The 21428-nt window shown below is 35.4% G+C and overlaps 1 protein-coding gene across 2 annotated transcripts in view; it reads left to right on the forward strand.

Moving 5' to 3' along the window:
• Window positions 1-21428, forward strand: part of PACRG (PARK2 coregulated) — a 277861-nt gene that overhangs the window by 53446 nt on the left and 202987 nt on the right. The window contains exon 2 of one of the 2 annotated variants that reach the window (XM_009290023.1): window positions 13443-13577. The exons of the other annotated variant lie outside the window; for it this stretch is intronic. Within the exon in view, the coding sequence (XP_009288298.1) occupies window positions 13443-13577 (135 nt within the window). The remainder of the gene's footprint in view (window positions 1-13442; window positions 13578-21428) is intronic. 2 annotated transcript variants of the gene reach the window in all.

Genomic DNA, 21428 nt, shown 5'->3' on the forward strand with positions numbered 1-21428 from the left:
TGTTGCCCAGAGAGGTGGTGGATGCCCCATCCCTGGAAACATTCAAGGTCAGGTTGGCCGGGGCTCTGAGCAACCTGATTTAGTTGAAGGTGTCCCTGCCCACGGCAGGGGGGCTGGACTAGATGACCTTTAGAGGTCCCTTCCAACCCAAACTATTCTATGATTCTATGATTCTATGATACCTTTGTGCATGCCATTGTGCATACCTTTCAGTTTCACCTAAATAAAAAAGTCCTTGTTTATTTTTGAGAATCTTCAAATCATCAAGAAAAAAAAACTATCATTAAGTTTTATGCATTCACTGTGTAGGTAGTTATGGCTAGTTTGCTAATAAAATATACTAAAGATACTCTGTTTCTGTCCTTTGACTTTCTCCTGTGAGTATCTTCATGCTTCCTGCTAAGCTCAAAACTGGGGGAAGTTAAGATTCTGCTCCCATCAGCACCCTAGCAGATCAGCTCCTGAGATGATGAGGACTATAAGAAGAAGAAATAATCACAATAAGGAAAAGAAAATACACAGTTGGTCATATTTGCTGGAAGATAAAGAAAAAAGTTCTACATCTGTCGTGGGGATTCTTGGAGCGCGAAGAATGAAATGAGCTCCAAAAATTTGCAAAAACTGTGTTTTGATTAGCTAGATAGATGTCTTCCTATGCAAAAAAATATCTCCAAGAAGATTCCTGTGACTCGTAGAAAAACTTAGGTCAATCATCATCTGTGTTATTTCAAGTCTAGATGGAATAAAAGATGTATGTAATAATGAAAAAATGATACCTAGCTGAATCTATAATCACATAAATATATAGGAAAGGAATGCTAGCAAGCCCTGAAGTGACATTTTAAGGTTTAATTCTCTTATGGGGAAAGAAACTGAGGAAAGTACAACTGAAGCAGTTGGACAGTGTATGTCAGTGAATGATGATGACGCTGACAAGAATCTGGGTCTCAGACTTCTTTTCAAAACGTCAAAAAAAGCCCAAAAAACCCTGTCAGTACTCTCCAGTCTAAAACTAATCAGCTTACTGAATAGAGAGAGATTTGTAATATTTCAAGACACTTCTGATAACATGACAGAAATAATGGATCACAAAAACAATACTAAAGATTCAAAAAGAAAAAAAAGGGCTTTGACATTCAGTAAGAAAAGATAATCTAGCTTTACTTCACCACATACCTGAGACATCATGATGTCCAAACAGTTAATATCAACTTCTGCCCAAATGGTCTTTTAAAAAATGATGTTAGAACTCACAGTTCATTAACTTTAGATAGTTCTGAAGAAAATGCAGCAATTTCAGCAAAAGAAGAGGAGACTTCTGAGAAGGTCTCAAGGCAAAGAGTGATTAAATTGATTTAAAGCCATTTCTTAAGTCACAGCACACATAAATGGCGGAATTGTTAAAGAAAATCATGGGACTTAATAAGGGAAAGATTTTAAACTTGTCACTGAAGATTAACAAAAATAAATGTGATTGCCAAACTAACAAGTATGAAGATGGTAACCTCATTTTAAGAATTTTTTTTAAAGTTAGCAAAAGGGTCCCCCATACCTTCCAGGCCTCAAAGACACTACAAAATTCTCCCTGCCCTGAATATGGGACAGATTGATTTAGCCCCTAGTAACAATGCTGTATGCATTAAAGATGCTACGTAAGAGCTTCAGTATCCGAAATAGCTATATTCAATAAATAGAAATGGTAATAGGAGCCTACAGAGTAGAAAGTTCAAAGTTTTTTGTTTAAATATTTCATATGTTCTGGTCAAGATTAATATATTTCCATGCAGACTTAGTAGACATCAGTAACAGACAGTATGTCTTCCAGCTGGTCTGAAATTATTAACGTCAACATAATCAAATTTTATCACCACCTTTTTAGACATGAAAAATTATTTTTCAAGGAAAAAGGATGTAAACAAACAGTAAGTCTAGGTGGTTATGGAGATTGGAAAAAAAATTTGGAGAATATAGATGACTACAAAAAGTTGTTTATTAATCTTGCATTTGCAAATATGAAAAGCATTTCGAATAACAAAATCTATGAAAGTAATAGCATTATAACCAATGAAAAACACGTCTCTCCCTCCACAATCACAACCTAGCTGCTGTCAGTATCTGTGAAGACATATTCTGCAAGAGCTCCTTTTCACTTGCATCCTACTATTTTGAATTCTGATATGAGACAAAATTGACTCTTTTTCACCAAGGAAAATTTTACCTCTCCTAGGGGGATTTTTTTTTAACCTATATACAAAGCAGACAAATGGAGATTGTTAAAACCTTTTCAACTGCATACAATTTGAATTAAACAACTATTCTTTTCCTACTAGGGTTCCTCTTGTGAGGGAATGATTTGAATTTAACATGAAAGCAAGCCATTGATCTGTTGTCCTTGTAAAAAGGAAAGATATCTTAGCAGGTTAATACATACCTTCATCAGCAACATTAGCACTGAGAGAAAAGAAAAAAACCTGCCGTAAAATAGAACAGATATTGCATCATGTCCTAAATTCTAATCTCAGTACCAATAAACTTTTTTGCTACTATTTTGTCCCAATAATATATTACACGATCATTTGTAACAGATTTGAATCTGAAAGAACTAAGGCCATTAGATAAGTAGAAAAAACATTCATATAGATAAAACTTTACACCCCAAACCAAATCTTGACAAGCTGCATGTATACGCCTAGAAGAAAGGAATAGAAGTGAAGGATTCATGTGTGTTGGGTTTCTGTGTTTGTTTCTAATGATAAGAAAGAAATAAATTGAAGTGCTAGACTGGCTTTCAGTTAACTAGATAAAGACAAAGAAAGAAGCATGAAGATAACTCAAGTGTTATATGGAGATTTTAACGGATAGAGGCAGAACTCCTCTTAGGTAGAGAACGTATATATAGCTTTAAGAATGCTGATTGTCCTCTAAGATTTTAAGATTCTCTTGAAAGCCTTAGAACTGCCCACTAAGTCAACTGAGAACCCCACTCAGATATACAAAAAGGCTTTTCACATATGCTTTCTGATACACCATGTTTTGAAAGCTGGTTAAACTACAGGTAAATGTGGTGACACATCAGCTACGCTGTCTGTTCTCTATATTGTCACTGGCAGTTTTGTATTTGTATAAGGTATACTTTGCAAATGGCACAGATGGTCAAGTGGCAAACGGCTGACTGAGTGCTTGTTGAAAGGCTCTTTGACAGTGGCATCAGTTCATGTGACATTATTTCTGTTATTGATAATGTTCATAATAGTATAAGAAGCTGCTTTCATTCATATAAAAAAATCAGAAAAATATTATCACATCATGTTTTAGTATTTGTATAAGGTATACTTTGCAAATGGCACAGATGGTCAAGTGGCAAACGGCTGACTGAGTGCTTGTTGAAAGGCTCTTTGACAGTGGCATCAGTTCATGTGACATTATTTCTGTTATTGATAATGTTCATAATAGTATAAGAAGCTGCTTTCATTCATATAAAAAAATCAGAAAAATATTATCACATCATGTTAATGATGCTTACTGTGAATTGTGGCTATAAGGATATATTGATTTCAGTGGAAAATCCAACCCAAACTATTCTATGATTCTATGATTGTATAAGACGTCAACATTAGAAAGCATACTTACCAAAACACATAATGAGCCTTATTTACCACCTCCTAGGTGTGGAGTAACTGCCAGGGAAAAAAAAAATAGCCTCCTATCTGATTTGGTTCTATGGTAGCTTAAGTTAATTTAATTCTAGCTACCATGGGCATGCCATTCCCTCTCCTTCACTTTCAGCAACTGTGGTGGCATTCCAACTCTGTTGAACCATTTCAGTACATTCTCCAGCAAAAAACTATTTTAACAAAATAATGTGAATAGTTTCTCGGCAGATTAGAGCATTGAAATGGCTCAGTGCAGGATCAGGCAAACACCAAAATTAGTGTAAAAGAAGAGATAGTGTAGATCCAACTGGAAGGGAGGTCAGGACTTTGGCAATTTAGAATAACAAGAAGCAGGATCACTGTATTATGGCCTTGCTTTTATTCTTTTCCTTAGATACCCTCTCTCAGGGTCACAACAGTAAGTTAGGATGTTAGGTGTTTTCCAGCATGGACCTTCATACACGTGTGTGTGATGGAAGTGCAAAGTAGGCTGAGAATAACTCTCCTAATATTTTGCAGTTTTACCAACTGTTCTTTACTTTCAAATACACACAGATATGCCATGATAATGTATAGGAGCATTATAAATAACTAAAGATTACAGAAATTAGAAAAATTTTAATTGAATTATATATATTTAAAAAAAAAATAAAAGCTATGTGTTTCATTTTGTTTCCTAGTCAACAACATTCTTATAACTTGCAGTATGTAGAACTACAACATGTTGATTTGGCATCCAAAAATACATATGCAGCCATAAAGAATGTTGTGGTTACTTCCACATCAGGCAGCAGTGCAGGCCAGTAGGAGAGGATCACCAAAGGAAAAGAGCTGATGCTGAGGATATGATGGTTTACACATTTCAGGGATTTTCTTCAGTCAGACTGACTGTTGTCTGAAAGGACTCCAGTTCATTCACTTAGAAACTGCTTTATGATGTGAACCATAATTGGGTGCCACTTCAGAAGCACTTGTGATCCCAGCTGAAACATGAATGCAAATGTACTCACAGTGAATTTATATTTTTCTAAACATTAGGCTGCAGGTGGAAGAATTTCTACAATCAGGAAAAATTTAGGAGGCTCCCAGATATAGTGGAACTGATGTACCGGAAAGCCTTGTGAAACTAATAAAGCAAGAAAAAAAAGACTGTATTCATCTGTAGACTGGAAGAAGGAGAGAAATATATTAGCAGTTGTCACTCTCCTCCCTTTGCATTAAAGGAAATTGCTTGGCAAGCATCAGGAGAGAAATCTAAATGATATGAAATAGTTACACTATACTCCAGCAGAGAATAAGAGATGGAGGACCTTCTGAGAACAAAGTGCTGTAGAGCAGTTTGTAACATAGGCACATCTGGCTTATCGAAACAGCTTATCTTTTCCCCAATCAAAAATAACATTTCTGAGGTGATGAAATAGAATAATTCTGTATGCAGCTTATGACTTACTTTCAGTAGTGTCTCAAGGCAATAATGAGATACAATATCTTTGTACAAAATCACATGTCTGATTTTTCTTTCAAGTTCTGGTGCTTTAGAAGCATTTATAATGTTTGCTGACCTTCTATCAGTAGTTTCATTTTGGGGTCTTAAAATTGATTTCTCTCATTTTGACTTTTGAAGCTATGAGATGGGCTTTGATCTGTTGTCCGGATTTGTGCAGTAGCCCCAGAAGCAGCTTTTAAGCATTAGATGTGGCACCATTTAAAGCATATCAAGAGTGGCACATGTGAAGAAAGATCTCCCTGTTTCTTTTTGGATATAAAAGGCTTTTGTCTGATACATGTTGATGGATCATGTTCTTTTGATATTGAATGCTTGTGATATTGATATTAAATAAAAGGAATTAATGTGAAACTCAAGAGTACCTATTGGGACATCTTACTGTGCCTCTTCTGTCATTTGAAGTTTCTCATTCAATTTTCGGTATGTCTGCATAGCAAAATCAAAACATGATTGTAGAATGTATTAACCACCTATGTTAGTTTAATCAAATTAGGATCAGTAAATGAAGACAGAGCAGTACAGGCTTTGTTGTTTATTGCCGGTCAGAGTAGACACTCTTGGGGATGCCCAGTGCAGATTCTGATTGTTATATCACCAATATAACAAGATTCTGATTGTTATATCACCAATCACCAAATACTGATGTTCAGTATAAATAAAGTCTTTACTACTGCTATTACTTATGTTTATTAGAAAATCTGTGGATATATCACCAAATCCTATTATCATGCTATTGTTTTGTTGTGTTGGTAGATAACTGCCAAAATCTTGATGTTTTCTCATACGTGATTGCTGGGCTTGTCTTGATGATGGGCTTGTCTGTGTAACAAGTATAGAAACATGTAAGTTACCTATGTGCATACTAACTCCAGAACCACAAACTGGAGCTCATGGCTTTTGCACCTAGGCTTGCTCTCTGGGCACGAGTTGTAACTAGGCAGTGTTGTGCCAACGCCTGGTCAGCCAAGTTAAGAGCTCTGTCACACTATATAGATGAGGACCTTCCAGTTGATGGTTCTAGTAAAGGTTTGTATTTCAACATGGCACTGCATAGTGCAAGATATATTATTTGGCCTTTATTCCTGCTAGCTTGAGTATTTCTTCATTGCATAGTGTAATTTATTTGACTTATTTAATATATTTTGCATTTTACTTGAGGTTTATATCAGGATTTGGCAGCAGCTTCTGGCTCCAGTAGACAAGGAAATGAATGGTGATCTTTCCTGTGGGGAAATCAGTGGGTTGCCAGTTGGACTATGCTGCATTAGCCAAGTAGAGTGTTAGTTTGATACCAGTACCAGAGGAGGATGAGTCAAAGACCCTGTCAGTGGTTACACAAACATTTCCTTGATGCCATCACCTTTACATCTGCCCTGAGACAGTAGCATGCATTAGTAGACTCCATTCTGTGGTTACAGTGCAACTTTATACAAATACATGTTTCAGTTCGAATACAAAGAAATAGGATTTATGATTTTATTTCTGAAAATTTCACTCTTCGAGGTGATAATGTGGTATTATATTTTCAAGGAAGACTGCATTTCTTAGGTAAGACAGTTGAGTGGTCATATAACTTTTGATCCCTATAGCTTCAAAATAAATTTAGTGAAATGTTTTTGTGAGGAAAAAACACAAAAAGATCTGGTTAAATTCCAGTCTTCCTGTAAGGAACTTGGCAGACAAAAAACTGGAAGTTCTTTCGTTCTTCCCAGTTGTCATCTAAATGCATTAACCCAGGTTAATCAAATAAAGATATGTCTTTAACCATTAAATTTGATTACAATGTCACTGTTTTGTTTTGGTTTTTTTAATATATGGATCATTATATAATAACAGTAGAATCTCAGTCCATTCTACTTTTAGGAAGTAAAAACATTGGTCTCTTAATATCTTGATTCCCTACAACTTAATATGTGATCACATCTTTTATTTTCCACACAGCACTTGAACAATTATTGACTTCTGATTTGAATAAAACAACCTATGTCTGCATAGGCAGATGAGAAACTGTATGTCCAATTAATTCTTGATGTTCAGTATAAATTCAGCACCGCTCCTTGAAGAATCAGTCACCTATTTCTTCCTGTCCCACTCCATGCTGCTCCTTCCCTTGTGCCAGCTGAAGTGTTCACTCATCTTTGCAGTAAACCACCTTAAGGATCTAATACTTCACAAATCAACCTAACAAAAAAACCAAAAACCCAACCAACACCACCAAAAAATAAAGCAAAACAAAACCATCCCTTTGTTCCTGATCTGGTCCTCTGAATACCTACATGAAAGCTTCTGTCATTAATGGAGGGCGGTACACTGTGGTAGCATCCAGGCTCATGAGGTGGGAAAGATCACTTGTCTCCATGTCAGTGTCAATTTTTGTCTGGCTTAAACTGCCCATGAAACTAGCGTTAGTTTTCACGAAAATCACCAATTGTCCTATGCAGGCACGTGTTTAGGTCCCTGAGTATGCATACAGTTTGACACTCAGTTAGGAAATTTGGAAAATTCAGTCTTCAAATAATTAATCACTGTTTGAATCTGGCTTCAAATAATTTTTCTTAGTCATTTTCCTAATGTGCCATCACTGAAAAGTCTAAGAATGCAACCTGATACAATGGTTTTAAATGCCCACGAGTCAATGAAAGAAATACGCTCTTTCTCCTTTTTCTTTTGCTTAATGGCTTGTATCTTTTATCTTGTCACATAGTTCAATGGCATAGAATTACAATAAATTAGTTTTGCAATTATCAAACTCCAACTTCTCTTTGGCATTTAACGAACCTCAGAAGCTCTTTATTGCTTCATATACTTTGCCATCATGAATATTAGCCTTTAATTAACTGGAACTCTAATCTTAATCTTTCTAGCTATGTTGCAATGAAATATTTTTGTTAGGTTGAAGCATATAGTATTTGTTACTGTTTTTCCAATAAATGACGTACTTTCAGAATGACCTTTTTAGTCAGTAATTCTAACGATATAAAATGTACGACAAAACTCATTATCACAAGGAAAAGCATTGTGTGCTTTCTTTTTGTATATTTTACTTAGCAACATAAAAATCACAGAGAAGCCTCAGCTGAGAGGGACCTCTGGAGATCATCTGGTCCAGCCTTCTGTTGAAAGCTGGGTCTTAGATTTGTTTTTTTCAGGTCCCTGCCAAGCCAAATCTTGAATATTTTCAGGGAGATTCCACCACTTCTCTGGGCAACTGATTCCAGTGTTTAATTTTTCTGACGGTCAAGAACTTTTTCCTTGTGTCAAGACACAATTTCCCTTGAAGAAATTTGCACCTGTTGCCTGTTGTCCTGTGCATCCTTCTGAAGAGAACACCTCCATCTTCTCTATAACTATCTGTTAGGGATTGGAAAACTGTGATTAGATCCTCCCCTGAGCCTTCTCTTCTCTGGGCTGAACACATCCAGTTTCTTGAAGCTTCTGTCAAGATCTCCAGACCTCTAATGATCTTCATGGTCCTCTGCTAGACCCTCTCCCTTTTTTTCAGTTTTTGTCATGAACTGGGAGGATCAGAACTGGACACAATATTCCAGGTGTGTCCTAACAAATGTCAAGTAGAGTGGAACTCCTTGATCTGCTGACTATACCCATACCAATGCAACCCTGGGCTCATTCCGCCTTCATTGCTACAAAGGCACTGCTCGCTCAAGTTTAGTGCTGTCCATGAGAATCCCCAGGTCCTTTTCAGCAAAGCTACAACCCAACTAGTCAGAGCCCATCCAGCTTGTACTGCTGCTTGGGATTATTCTCTCTCATGTGCAAGACATACATTTATGCAATCTTTGTTGGCCCTGTCTTCTAGCTTGTGAAGGCCTCTCTGCATGGTGGCTATTCCTTCTGGTGTATAGTACCTCTCCTCCCAGTTTGCTATGATCCATAAACTTGGTAAGCAAGCATTCAGTTCTGTCATCCACATCCTTTATAAAGATGTTGAACAGTATCAAGCCCAATACCAACCTCTAGGAACTCCCTTTGTGACCAGTTGCCCATGAGCCAGTAAAAGCATATTAGTCTTACCCGAAAAGTTCAAGCCATAACATTTCTGTAAGATTTTGAAAAGCATAGTTTATGTAAGCAGCTTGGTAAATCAGATTATTTCAACTGTCACCAGGATCAGTAGGCATTATCCCTCTGATTTCTACATTTTTTCCCTGAAATTATGGACCAGATGTGTCTTCAGAAACTGCCACATTGCAGCTAGGAAGGTCCTAATGAGTTGTACATGGAGAAATGCTAAATCTGCGTGAGGAAAAGAGCTATTAAGAATGGCCATTCAGCTGTTAGGAGGTACTATTCAACAGTTTTCTATTGTGAGAAAAATATCTTCTGTATGAAAAGCAAAGAAGAGGTAAAGCTGACTTTGTTTCCTGGAGAACTTGACTGTCCTAAAGATTTTGAGACAGCTTCTTATTGTGGATACTCTGTTCCAGAATTTAATTGCTGCTATTTTATCACTTTTTTATAGTAATTAATCTGAATCTGTGACTGGCATTCCTGCATTGTGATAGTCTGCAAATAGAAAAAAAAAGAAGTCTGGTCTCAAAAAGCACTACTTAAAATCTAAGTATAGGAAAATAAATACATAAAACAAAATAGATGAGGAATTATAAAAAGTGAAAAAGTAAATTATACACATATACTTTTCCTCAGGCAGACTGTTGAAGATGCATGGCTAGAATGACCGAAAGAGAGGTCTGCATAAGAGAACAGTGTTCAGAATACCAAATATGATAGTGATGGTCTCCCTAGTAATAAAGATAGGAGGGAAAGGAAACTATTTGCAAAAGGTAAACAGTATTAGCTCAATGCAGCCACTCTAGTGAATATCTCGTAATCTATTTTTATCAAATGCAAACAAAAGGAACAAGTTGCCTCCATGTAATAAACTTAAAGCAGAGCAACAGTCCTCTTCAATTATGCAAGGTACCATTAATTCAATGCAGGGACAGTTCCACTCTTTTCCTGATTGTGATATTTCTGTGTTCTAGGCAGATCTTAGGCTCATTCCTGTCTAGGTAGTTTCATTGCTTTGGAGTCAGTTGCTTTTCCTGGTATTTAAAAGGTCTCTATGCCTATCACAGACCAAACTGACAAGAAGAACATCTTTAAGACAAAGGGAAAAACAACAGCTCTCTCTCTAGACTGTTTTCAAGCTACTTCCCTAGCTAGACACACTAGTTTGCTAGTTATACAGTATAAGAAATATGAGATGCGTTAAGATGGGTAAGAAACTCCATATTGAAATGGAGACGATAATGACGTAATGTTGAAATGAGATACACAATAATAGATGAAAGTTATTAATGGAACTTCTTAGGAAGTGGTTTTAGGGCTAACCTTATTTAATATTTTCATTAGTGACCTTGACAATAAAAATTAGGATTGTATAATGAAATTTATAGTTGACATAATGTTTGGAGTTGTTATTAAAACAGATGAAGATCACGGATGGAGGTGGAAGCCCTTGAGAACTGGTGTAATAGAAATGGAATTAAATATAATAGTACAAAGTACAAGATAATGCACTTAAAACTAAAGACAAGAAAGTTTGTTATTAACATAGAGCTCATCAACTGGAAAAGATAGTTGCTGTGGCAGTGAAGCAAAGGATAACTATGAGATGCCAGTGTGATGTGTCCATGAGAGACTAAATGTAATGCTAGGAGATCTACCAGACAGACTGTATTGCATGAAAAAGGGTAATACTCATTGTATTTCTGATCACTGATAATGTGGATTTAGTCAACCTGAATGGATTTCTCTCATCAACTTTTCCAGTCACAGCTTGAATGTACAGAAACTTCTAGGATTCCCAACACTGACTTTTGGCAAGGAGTTCTGTAAATCCGCTACTTGCTGCATGAATACATAACTACTTTTGTTTGTTCCAAACTTGTCACTAGATTTTTTTGATGCCCTGTACTTTTACTGAAGGAGATGGTGGACAATCTGTCCTTATTCATCCTCTCCATGAAGTCATGATTTTATAGATCTTTATTTTATTCCTCCCTAGTCATCATTTTCCCGGTTTATTCTTTTCTTGTGAAAGCCATTCCGTACCCTCAGTCCTTATCCTCCTCCTAACCTTTTCTAATTCTACCATTTTTTTTTTTGAGGTGGCAGATCAGAGTAGGCATACTATTTAAGATGTGGTTTCTAACCACAGACTTTCAACAGGCAAGGGACAAATAAACAGATTTGTAATCAATTTTTTAAAGATTCTGTATATATAATAGATGAATATTAGAGGAGTAATAGAGGAATGGATTTGATACCCAAGATCTTTTAGTCCTTCTAGTTTCTTTGTTTCCTAAAGAATAGGAAGAAGTTGAATTAACTCAAGCATATTTTCTAGGGAATTTGTAAAAGTGCACTAGAAAAAGGTTCATAGCAGATTTACTAACATAAGTTGGGAAGAAGAAAGTGTTTAGTTTCAGATAAGATGCAGTTCGGGATCGCATGATGATAGTCTGCAAGAAATAATTAAGATTTTATCTCATGTAATCAAGACAACATATTCTTTATCATTTAAGTTAAAATTTAATAGAACAGTGACTCCTAATATTTTACAGAAAATAATGTTTTAAAGGACGTGTGAAGGTCCTGTGTGTGAAAAATATAGATGCTTTTCTAGTGGCCTCAAATGAGAAGTGATTCATAAACTTGCCTGAAATGCAAAAAAAATTAGAGACAAGTGAAAGTACTTATACTAGCAGCACAGAACAAATTGTTCCTCTGCAGAACAATAACTGTAGATTTATTTACACTGGTTAGAAATGCTTTTCTTGGAGTATTACTCTCAACTGCTGCAGATGTGTTTACTAAACAAAGTTACAGCTATGCATCTCAAATCTATTTTCACTAGACATGGTCTATCTGTAACAGCAATATGCAACAATGGGTCAGAGTTTAGTAGTCCTAGTTTAAGCAATTCGTAGTGAAGTACAGTGTAGGCATATCACTGGTGGACCCCTCTACCTCAGTCAGTGGAAGCTGATGTCAAAATACTTTGGAGGAAAAAAGTGCCAAGTCAGATTTAGATCTGTAGTTAGCATAGGTAAATTACAGAACAGCACAAATGAAGCAAAGGTTGTTACATGTTTGCATTCTGTTCACTGGAAAGCTGAATGTCTGTACTGCTAGAAACTAATGTAAGGATCACTGAAGACATAGAGACAAATAGAACAATACAAAATACTGGGTATGATTTATGATCCTTGAAGCTCTCACCTTTTTTTCAAAATGACACTTTCTATGTTATAAAAGGTAGCAAGTCATAAAGGCATTTTTGAAAAAAAGAGATACACAGAGAATTGTAGGAAGTTCTTATCCCAGATGTATGGCTATGAAAAACCAAAAAAGACGAGAGTTTCTCAGGGAAGAATCAGTTGTCAAGGACATTCGAGATTAGTTTAGCGCGCTCAGTCTCTTTTAGCATTTGAGATTAGCTTCGTTAATTAGCTTAAACAATAGATTTCTTATAAGTACTTGAAATTCTGTTATCTTAGTGCCAATTATTAGTTGCTGTTGCTACTATGTTTGACTGAGAAAAAAGTTCCAGTGTGAGCGTTTTGGAATTGGACTGTCATTCAGGCTACACAATATGCTGAACAGCAATAACTCAGATAAGGAACTCAGTGGAGCTGAATCAATTTTCTCCCTCCAAGGCAACACAGGCAGAGAGGAGAGGTCTGAGAGAAGACTTTCCTTCATTTCTTCCAGTGCTTCAGCCATCAATACTGAAGGGCTGGAATTCAAATGAAAGCCAGATCCATAGCATTTGAGGAAGGGATATGGTGAAGGAGATTAGGTAATGGCCAGAGAAAGACAATGGAAAGTGAGGACAGTCATATTAGATCGAAACCAAGTCAAATGACTTCTATAAAGAAACAAATAGAAGAATATTTCTCAAGGAGAATTGCTTAATTTTCCAAGAACTTCTAGTACATAACATGAATATGTTCTTGGTGTTTTATACTTGCTTAAAAATGCTGCGGTAATGGAGATAGCTACTTCGAAATACAAACAGTTTTTATGGGACAATCTTAAAGTAGTAACAAAAAAAAGCAGTTAACAAAACCTGTAGATCATTGCCAGAGTGTACTTTCAAAGAAGTGAAGAAGAAAGCAAACTAGAATTTGGGAGATCAATGTTGTTATTCTTTCTTACCTGTTTCTATTTTGAGCCATATAAATTAGGCTTTTTCTAAAAATATATTACCACTGAACTATGGTTTTTTTGGTTTTGTTTGGTTTTGTTTTTTAAAGGTAAGAGGGCCCCCACTTGCAGGAGCATTTAAGGAAAGACCAACAAAGCCCACAGCATTTCGCAAGTTTTATGAGCGAGGAGACTTCCCAATTGCCCTTGAGCATGATACTAAAGGAAACAAAATTGCCTGGAAGGTAAGTCATGGTGCAGCTGTAACCACCAGCTGAGCTTATTGAAGTGACATCTCTCATTGTCAAACAAAGTTGGCTCGTAAGTAAACAAACTGAAATAATTTCTTAGCAAATGGAAGATGGTGGGGAAGCCGCTAGAGAAAGGCCCCTGAATCAGCTGTCTACCTTGGCTAACAATTAAATTATATGCTCCAAAAAGGAAGATGACAGAGTTGCTTTGCCTTAGAGAATTGTCTCCTGCCCAATTCATCTCTATTTTTATGAGGACCTGGCGATGCAGCCTGTTTCAGGCAGTCCATGAAATGATGGAAGTGGCTGCATACAGTGAGCAGCAGCCATTTATCTCCCCCAGATTTCACCTTCCTGCAGGACACTTCCAAACAGAAGCTTTAATTACCTAAATGGATAGGTCAAGATTGCCTGCTCCCTGAAAATGCAGAGCAGAATACAAACGAAGGCAGATTCTCATTCCACAGCTGTACTCTCAGTCTACAGCATATGTCAGACAGCGTAATCGCTGTCATACGTGCCCCTGTTAGAGGCTGACCTCCACTGCTGAAACCATTACAGCTCCGACATTTCTCTGACAAAAGGTTAATTGGCTTCAAAATAAATGTATTGCTTAATGACTCCATTCTAATGCGTCTGTGTTTCTCCCTAAAAGGCTTGGTGATGTTATTTGTAAAACTTGCCAATCTTCCAAGTAACTACCGCAGACTTTAAATTTAATTTGAAAAATGAATGCTGATCTTTAACCTGCTCCTACTATTTAATTATTTTGGTTATCATTAATGACTTTATTGTTTTGTGTTATTTATTGGACTAGAATAAGATTTTGCTGGAAGCAGTGATAATTACAGAAAATGAACATGATATGCATGAGCAAAATATGTCAGATTTGCAGAATGTTTTAAATTGTTCATGTCAAGAACATACCAATTTTAAATGTACAGCTATGTTAATTCAACAGCAAAAGGAAGATTTTGCAATCTTATAGCTGATTCTACTCCTATTGAAGCCAACAGGATTAGACCTATAGTGTGGTAAGTGGTACTATGAAATTTGTTAGTTACTAGATTTTAAGGTAGCTTTTTTGCTTATTGAAGTATAGAAGAGAGATTTGTGCTACTATTTTGTTGCCCATAACAGTGTTGAATCAGCACAAGGAACAATGAATAGTTCTTGCAGCAAAGGGAATCTCTATCCAACAAGACTTTACCCATGATCAGAATGAGATTCCGGTGCAACTGGTCTGTAGGCGACCCTAGAAATGCCCTTTCTGGACTAAAACTCACAGGCTTACAATGTAAGTCTGCACTGTAATCTTTCATCACCAGATAAGACTCAAAGGTCATTTGCAAGCACGTGCAAAAATCTGCACAATTTAGTTTTTATCTTGAGGCATTATAACTTCTAGTTTCTCAAAATTGGACTGAGAGGTACAGACAATTTACCTCATTTTAATTGCTATTTGATGCATATGCCTCCATCTTAAGGACTAGCATTCTGCTAGATGATGCTAGTGACTGCTTAGTTGACTTAGGACATGAGGAGATGGAAGGAAGCTGTGTCAGGGGAAGTTCAGATGGGACTTTAGGAAAAGGTGCTTCACTGAGAGGGTGGTCAGTCACTGGAACAGGCTCCCCGGGGAAGTACTCACAGCACCAAGCCTGTCAGAGTTCAAGGAACATCTGGACAACGCTCTTAGTCATATGATTTAGTTTTAGATAGTCCTGCAAGGAGCAGGGAGTTGGACTTGATGACCCTTATGGGTCCCTTCCAACTTGAGATATTCTATGATTATATAACATCTTGCTAAATTGCTATCTACAAGCCTTCCAGCCGCAGCTGAATGTCTAGAGTAGATGTTTGCTCTCTGTATCTAACAGTTTGAATTGTTGAAAACATACTACCTTAAGACAGTCACAACAGCAGAGTCTCTAGTCAAAGATCCAGCATGTATTTTTTCTTAACACAATTTGCAATCTTAGGGACCTAATGTCTCCCTAGTGTCCACCTACCACAGTAAAACATTGGCGTGTAGCTAGTGCAATGTAGGACTGAGCTGTCACACAACAGTTGCTTTTGCTATTGCTGTTAGTCCTTTCTTTTGAAACAAATTATCGCTACTTCAGCATGCATGCAGGAAGGCAGCATGGTAGTGGACTATTCCGTTCCTAACATTAGCGCAGGGCAGGGTCCAACCTTATTTCCCTTATTCGCTGCCACTTGATTTAGTCACAAATCAATCCAGACTGAGTTCTGTGGCAGGCACTCAAGAAAACAATACTGAGGTAGTAGAATTACTTGAGGCTGTTGTTTAATTTGGCATGCAACCATCATTGATTATTGTGCAGTTTAAGTAGATGAAGCAGGCAAATAGAAGTTTTCTAGTTCAAACTTTACATTAGATAGCTTCTAAAGTCTTAGAGGCTGCCCACCGCTGCAAAAGCGTGAGAATGTTGTTCATCATTAGCTAATATTTAAAGGTGCAGATAAAGCAAGGTCTGTATTTTTCACTTGTTTTAAGGACATGCGAATAGTCAAAATATCCAACATACATCTAATGGCTAATTTTCATCAGTTCATCATATTTATTTGTAAATCTGATTAAATAAGTATTTTTTTAGAGATAGATTTCACTCAATACTGCTTAAATTCATGAAAATGAAAAAAATATTTTAATAATGAAATGTGTCTAGGCATGAACACGTTCTATAAAATCTTGGCTGAACTATATTTATTTGCATGAATCGTGGTTCTAGTGGAAGGATATAAAGAAGAAATAAATGGTAACAGTGATATTTTAATCCTGTTATAATTGCACGATATCAATGTTTTATTGTGAAAGGGGTTTTTTGCTCTGTTTAGATGTAATGTATACCATGGTTCATTTCACTCTTGTTAGTTTGTCTACCAAATGGTGCATGAGAGAAAATGCAGGAGGGTTTCAGAAACATGATGTGTTCTGACAAAGGAAAATACTACAGGATTTTGTTCTTTCCTGCAAAATACACAGTTGGTTTTTGTTTTTTTCTTTGTTTGTTTTTTATAATTACTGAAACAAAACAAAATAACTGTAATTGTCAGACATTTTTTTTTTTTTTAAAACACTTTGAAGTCTTGTTCACTATATTGTAATTCTGTGGACAGAATACAGTCATTTTCAGCTGGAACAGAAGAATCTGAAATGTTTTAATATCCACGAATTGTGTTAATATGTACCCAAAAAAAATATGCACAAATGACCCTTGATTTTGTAACAGTTCTGCATATCCCTAATTTTAAGCCCATGATTACTTTCCTGTAAGGGCTGGCTATATGTAGCTATGGTTGTAGACCTAGATAAGATATAAATTTAAAGTTCAGGAACTATTCAAAACTATTTCTGAATAACTGCAAGTGTTGAATCTTTAATTATGAAATAATAGTACTTTTTTGTTGTTGTTGTTTAGCTTAATTATTTCCAAAATGCACTAAATTTAGAAAGAGGCATTCTTACTCCAAATTAATCCTAAGTATAGACAAGATTAAACTGTGGATAAACCATGGTGTCTACCTTGATGCCTTTTCTTAAAAAAGGGACCAAAGCAAATTAGATCTCACTACAAGATCATTATAGCAAGATGTTTCTTCTACGTGAATTCTCAGACTAAGTCTTTAAGTTTAGAAAGGCATATCTTTGAATACCCCTGTAATATTGGCATTCTGGTTGGTAAGTTTTACTATTATTGCAAGTTCAAATAAACCTCTTTCGACCTAATGGAAGAAAACAGATGAACAGATAAAATATGTTTACAACATACAAATCATTATATACAAGAACAGGAAATTGAACCTGGTTTTAAAGAATACCATCCAGAGGAAAAAAAAAAGAATTTAAGAAGCTCTGATAATACCAAACTAAAATTATCTGGTGTTAGAGGCTGTAATCACATTTATTTCTAAAAGAAAAAGACATGACTGTCTTGGTGTTCCTAATCTTTGTTTTCAAAACTGGAGAAAAGTTGTCCTTTTGTCATTTTCAAAAGGTGAATATAGAGAATTACTTGTTAGTTATGTCTGTGAAAAGAAACTTACCATCTTTGTAACTCACTACACAAATTTCTGGTTTTGATTACAATTAAAGTGAAAGAATCCATGCAAAATGAATTCAAGACTTTTCATCCCCATTCATGGGATCTACTAGCAGTCAGTGAATTCTTTGCTAAATGGCATACACTCAATGCAATATTTTATAGAGAATTACTTGTTAGTTATGTCTGTGAAAAGAAACTTACCATCTTTGTAACTCACTACACAAATTTCTGGTTTTGATTACAATTAAAGTGAAAGAATCCATGCAAAATGAATTCAAGACTTTTCATCCCCATTCATGGGATCTACTAGCAGTCAGTGAATTCTTTGCTAAATGGCATACACTCAATGCAATATTTTAATATCTAATTTAATCCTTTGTTTGTTTTCATGCTCCCTCAGTGGTCATTAAATAAACTGTACAGATATTAGTGCCTTAAAATTGCTGCGAATATGTAATACTCATATTTTTTGATAAAGCAATAGCTTTTGAGATCTAGAAATAAACAACTTCTTTGGTTGAATTATTCAACAAATGTTCAAGGGTCTTTCCAAATTTGAAGCATTTGGTTTTGTCCACTAACAGAGAATGAATAATAATAGTATGGTTTGAAAATGTGTTTCTCATGTGTATCAAACATAGAAGTTTGGGACATAAATCATTGTTAATTTAGAGTTAGATAATAGTAGAAAGTGATCTTTTAAGAAAAAGAATGTGTTAAGATATTTATAAGCCCTTTGACTACTTATGTGGGATCCTGCAGTTCTCTTTTAGCCTGTGTATATCACAATTTCATTTCAAAATGTAGTAATATATTCTTTGGCATAATCTCATACCAAGCTACAAATAATAAAAGCTCATAGTCCAGGTCTGAAAAGGACTTCCATTTTTAAATATACATTACTGAATTAAAAAAGGTCAGAATGCAATTAAACCTTTGACAAAGAAAGTTGATAAAACCGAGAAAGTATTTCTGTATTATTAAGAATGTGTTTGAAATACAGTCTCTCTGTATCATACATGAAGTATGATACAGAATGTTTGAAAAATTACTTTTTTAGGGAGTGGGGTTAATTATGAAAGTCATTATGCAGGGGGAAAAAAAGCTTCTATTCTTCAAAAGAATTTTAGCAATTTCAAAGAAATGAAAACCAAATTCAAAAACGCAAACTTCTCAAGCAAAATGTCAAAATGAACATGATTTCCATCGTTTGAGGTTTATGTTTTTTTCCAGAATAGCTATGTTCACTAAGGATGTGACTTCTGCCATTTTAATTTCTCTTCATCCTTTCTTTCCTACATAGCTTGTTTTTTTCAGGGGCTAGTGTAAGCTATGGTAGCAAAATTACTTCTTGGTGATTGATAGAAACTAGATGCAATGGTAAAAAAAAGTGTTCTGCCCTTAACATCATGAATTTGAATTGTGCATATGCTTTTTCATTGTGCAGACTGTTGAAGGTTGCTTTTGGTAACAGGGACTACAAATAATTTGAACATGTCACTTAACTGCGATTTTTATTAACATCTCTCATTCTTCATTTGGTTTTATCAGTATGTTGTATATTAGTTTATATAAAATTCTGGGCTGCTATGATTAAGCTGGTATCTATACCCAGCACCAAGACAAATCTTTTTTGTTTTTTGATTTGCTTTGGTTTTTTTGGTTTTGGTGTTGGGCTTTGTTTTGGGGTTTTCTCCATAAAATAGCTGGGTTTTAAATTCTGTTTTCTTTTCCTGGAAGTGCAACCTTTTTTGCTTGTTTGAGGGATAAGTTTTAAGCAAGAGAAAATATATTTATTTATATCAACCAATATAATTGGAAGGGAGACAAGTTTTCAGTTGCAGAGCTCTCAAGTATTATTATTGCCATCAGAAGGGGAAGGTCCAACTTTCCTTCACCTCTTCTGTTCTCTATTTCTAAGGCATACTTGGCACTGGCACTGATGCTTATCAGAGCCCTCTGTGAGTAAATTTATCTCACTAACTCAGGGAAAAAGGTGGATGTGGTTTTTGTCAATTAGCAACATGTTCACAGTCCTGTGAACTTTGATTACAAAAGGGTCGATGAGTGCTAAAGCTGTGTGTTGGTGAAGGAGAGAAACAGTCGTGAAGTACAGTGAAGAGTGGGAGAGAGTTGAAGGATCTCAAAACTTTTTTTCTTTTGACAGCAGTGAACTGCTGGCTTAGTTTAGCTGCTCATGGAATTGCAGCCTTAGATATCTGAAAGCAAAGAGAACAAACTGCCTATGGAAAAATAATACTTTTCTTTTGGATTTATTTTCATATATGGAGGTGTTTTTTTCTGCTTCCATTCTTTGTTAAACTGTTTAATATCTTCTTAATAAAAGATGTTGAGAGGACACTGTCATCTTAAAGAAAACTTATAAATCCCCCACAAGTGTCATGCAGAATGGAAGCTTTTTGCAAGATTATATACAAAGAGGAGCGGCCATGTATCATGCTTAGGCACAGTGGGTACAGCACAGAGTGGTGTTAGTTTCTATTTTATTTAATGTCTTCATTAATATTTTAAGAAATAGTTCAGAGTTTTCTTCTGCAATAGACTTCTGTTTATCTTCCCCAGAGGGCTCCTTTTTTTAATCATTTCAGTGATCCTTTTTAATCCTGTGTCCAATACAATTGTGTTTGTATAACAGAAAATTGCAGTGTGGATTCAAGAGAAGGCAACTGAAAGCAAGAATTTCTTAAGCTAGAAAAAATATGTAATAATTTAGAGAGTCTAGAAATATAAGTTGAGGTAAAGAAATGAAGTCTTGGAGAAACAAATTTTAAATGCTGCCTCTGGGGAAAAGAAACCAACCAATTATATTAACAGATTTAATGTAAAGGAATAGTTTGGAAAATAAAAATTTTATTTTTTAAAGGACAGTAAAAACCTCAGTTTTCTGTGGAGACAGTAATATATACATGCTGTAAAAAATACAGCAAATTTGAGATGTGACATGGTAGCAAGAAAGAATTGTTCAGTTTTAAACTAAAAATGCAGCAATAGCTCTGTTGCATCATCTTAAATCAGAAATTATTAGTAATCTGTATACTATGGCTTACTGAAGCAAAGCACAAGCAAATACTGTTTATAAACAGTCGTGTATAGACAAATACCATTCATTATTCTTTGTGACTGTGATACTAGTGCCCAACTAATGACTATCAAAAGTGCTGTCTTCACTGATGTGTATGACTTCTTCTTAGAGATTGTTTAAAATTGCAATCACAAGTCTGTTCTAGTTTCCTTTTTTAAATGTGTAATACTAAAAAATAGCCACATCTTAATGACTGTGACCTGATTTTCATTTAAATGAAAACTCCTTTAAATCTCTTAAGCAATATTGTGTATGTACTACACTTATACCTACTCTATGACCTGAAATCATACAAAAGAGCTACAGAATAAATGCTTTATCTTTTCTAGCAAATAAAACAGCAAAATTCCTATTGACTGCATTAGAATGGGGTCCTTATTGCTGTAGATAAATATTATCCATTATCTTGTCCCTTTTTCTCCCCGTGATATTATAAATTTTCCTACTGATCTGTTAGGTTTTTAGTCCTTGATAATGCTCACAGGAATCCATTTCTGATCAGCTATAAATTATAATGTCCTGAGTTATCTAACTTATAGAAGTTATGATCATCCTTTTGATAACAGCAGACTTAAATCTCTCTCTTACATGTAAGAAGTGTTAGTTTGTATCTAATTACATTTATATTTAATAATGTGTTAATTTTAATTTTAATTAATTTTCTATTATATT

This window comes from Aptenodytes forsteri, unplaced genomic scaffold (assembly GCF_000699145.1).
Source record: "Aptenodytes forsteri isolate BGI_AS27 unplaced genomic scaffold, ASM69914v1 Scaffold122, whole genome shotgun sequence".
NCBI classification, from domain to species: Eukaryota; Metazoa; Chordata; class Aves; order Sphenisciformes; family Spheniscidae; genus Aptenodytes; species Aptenodytes forsteri.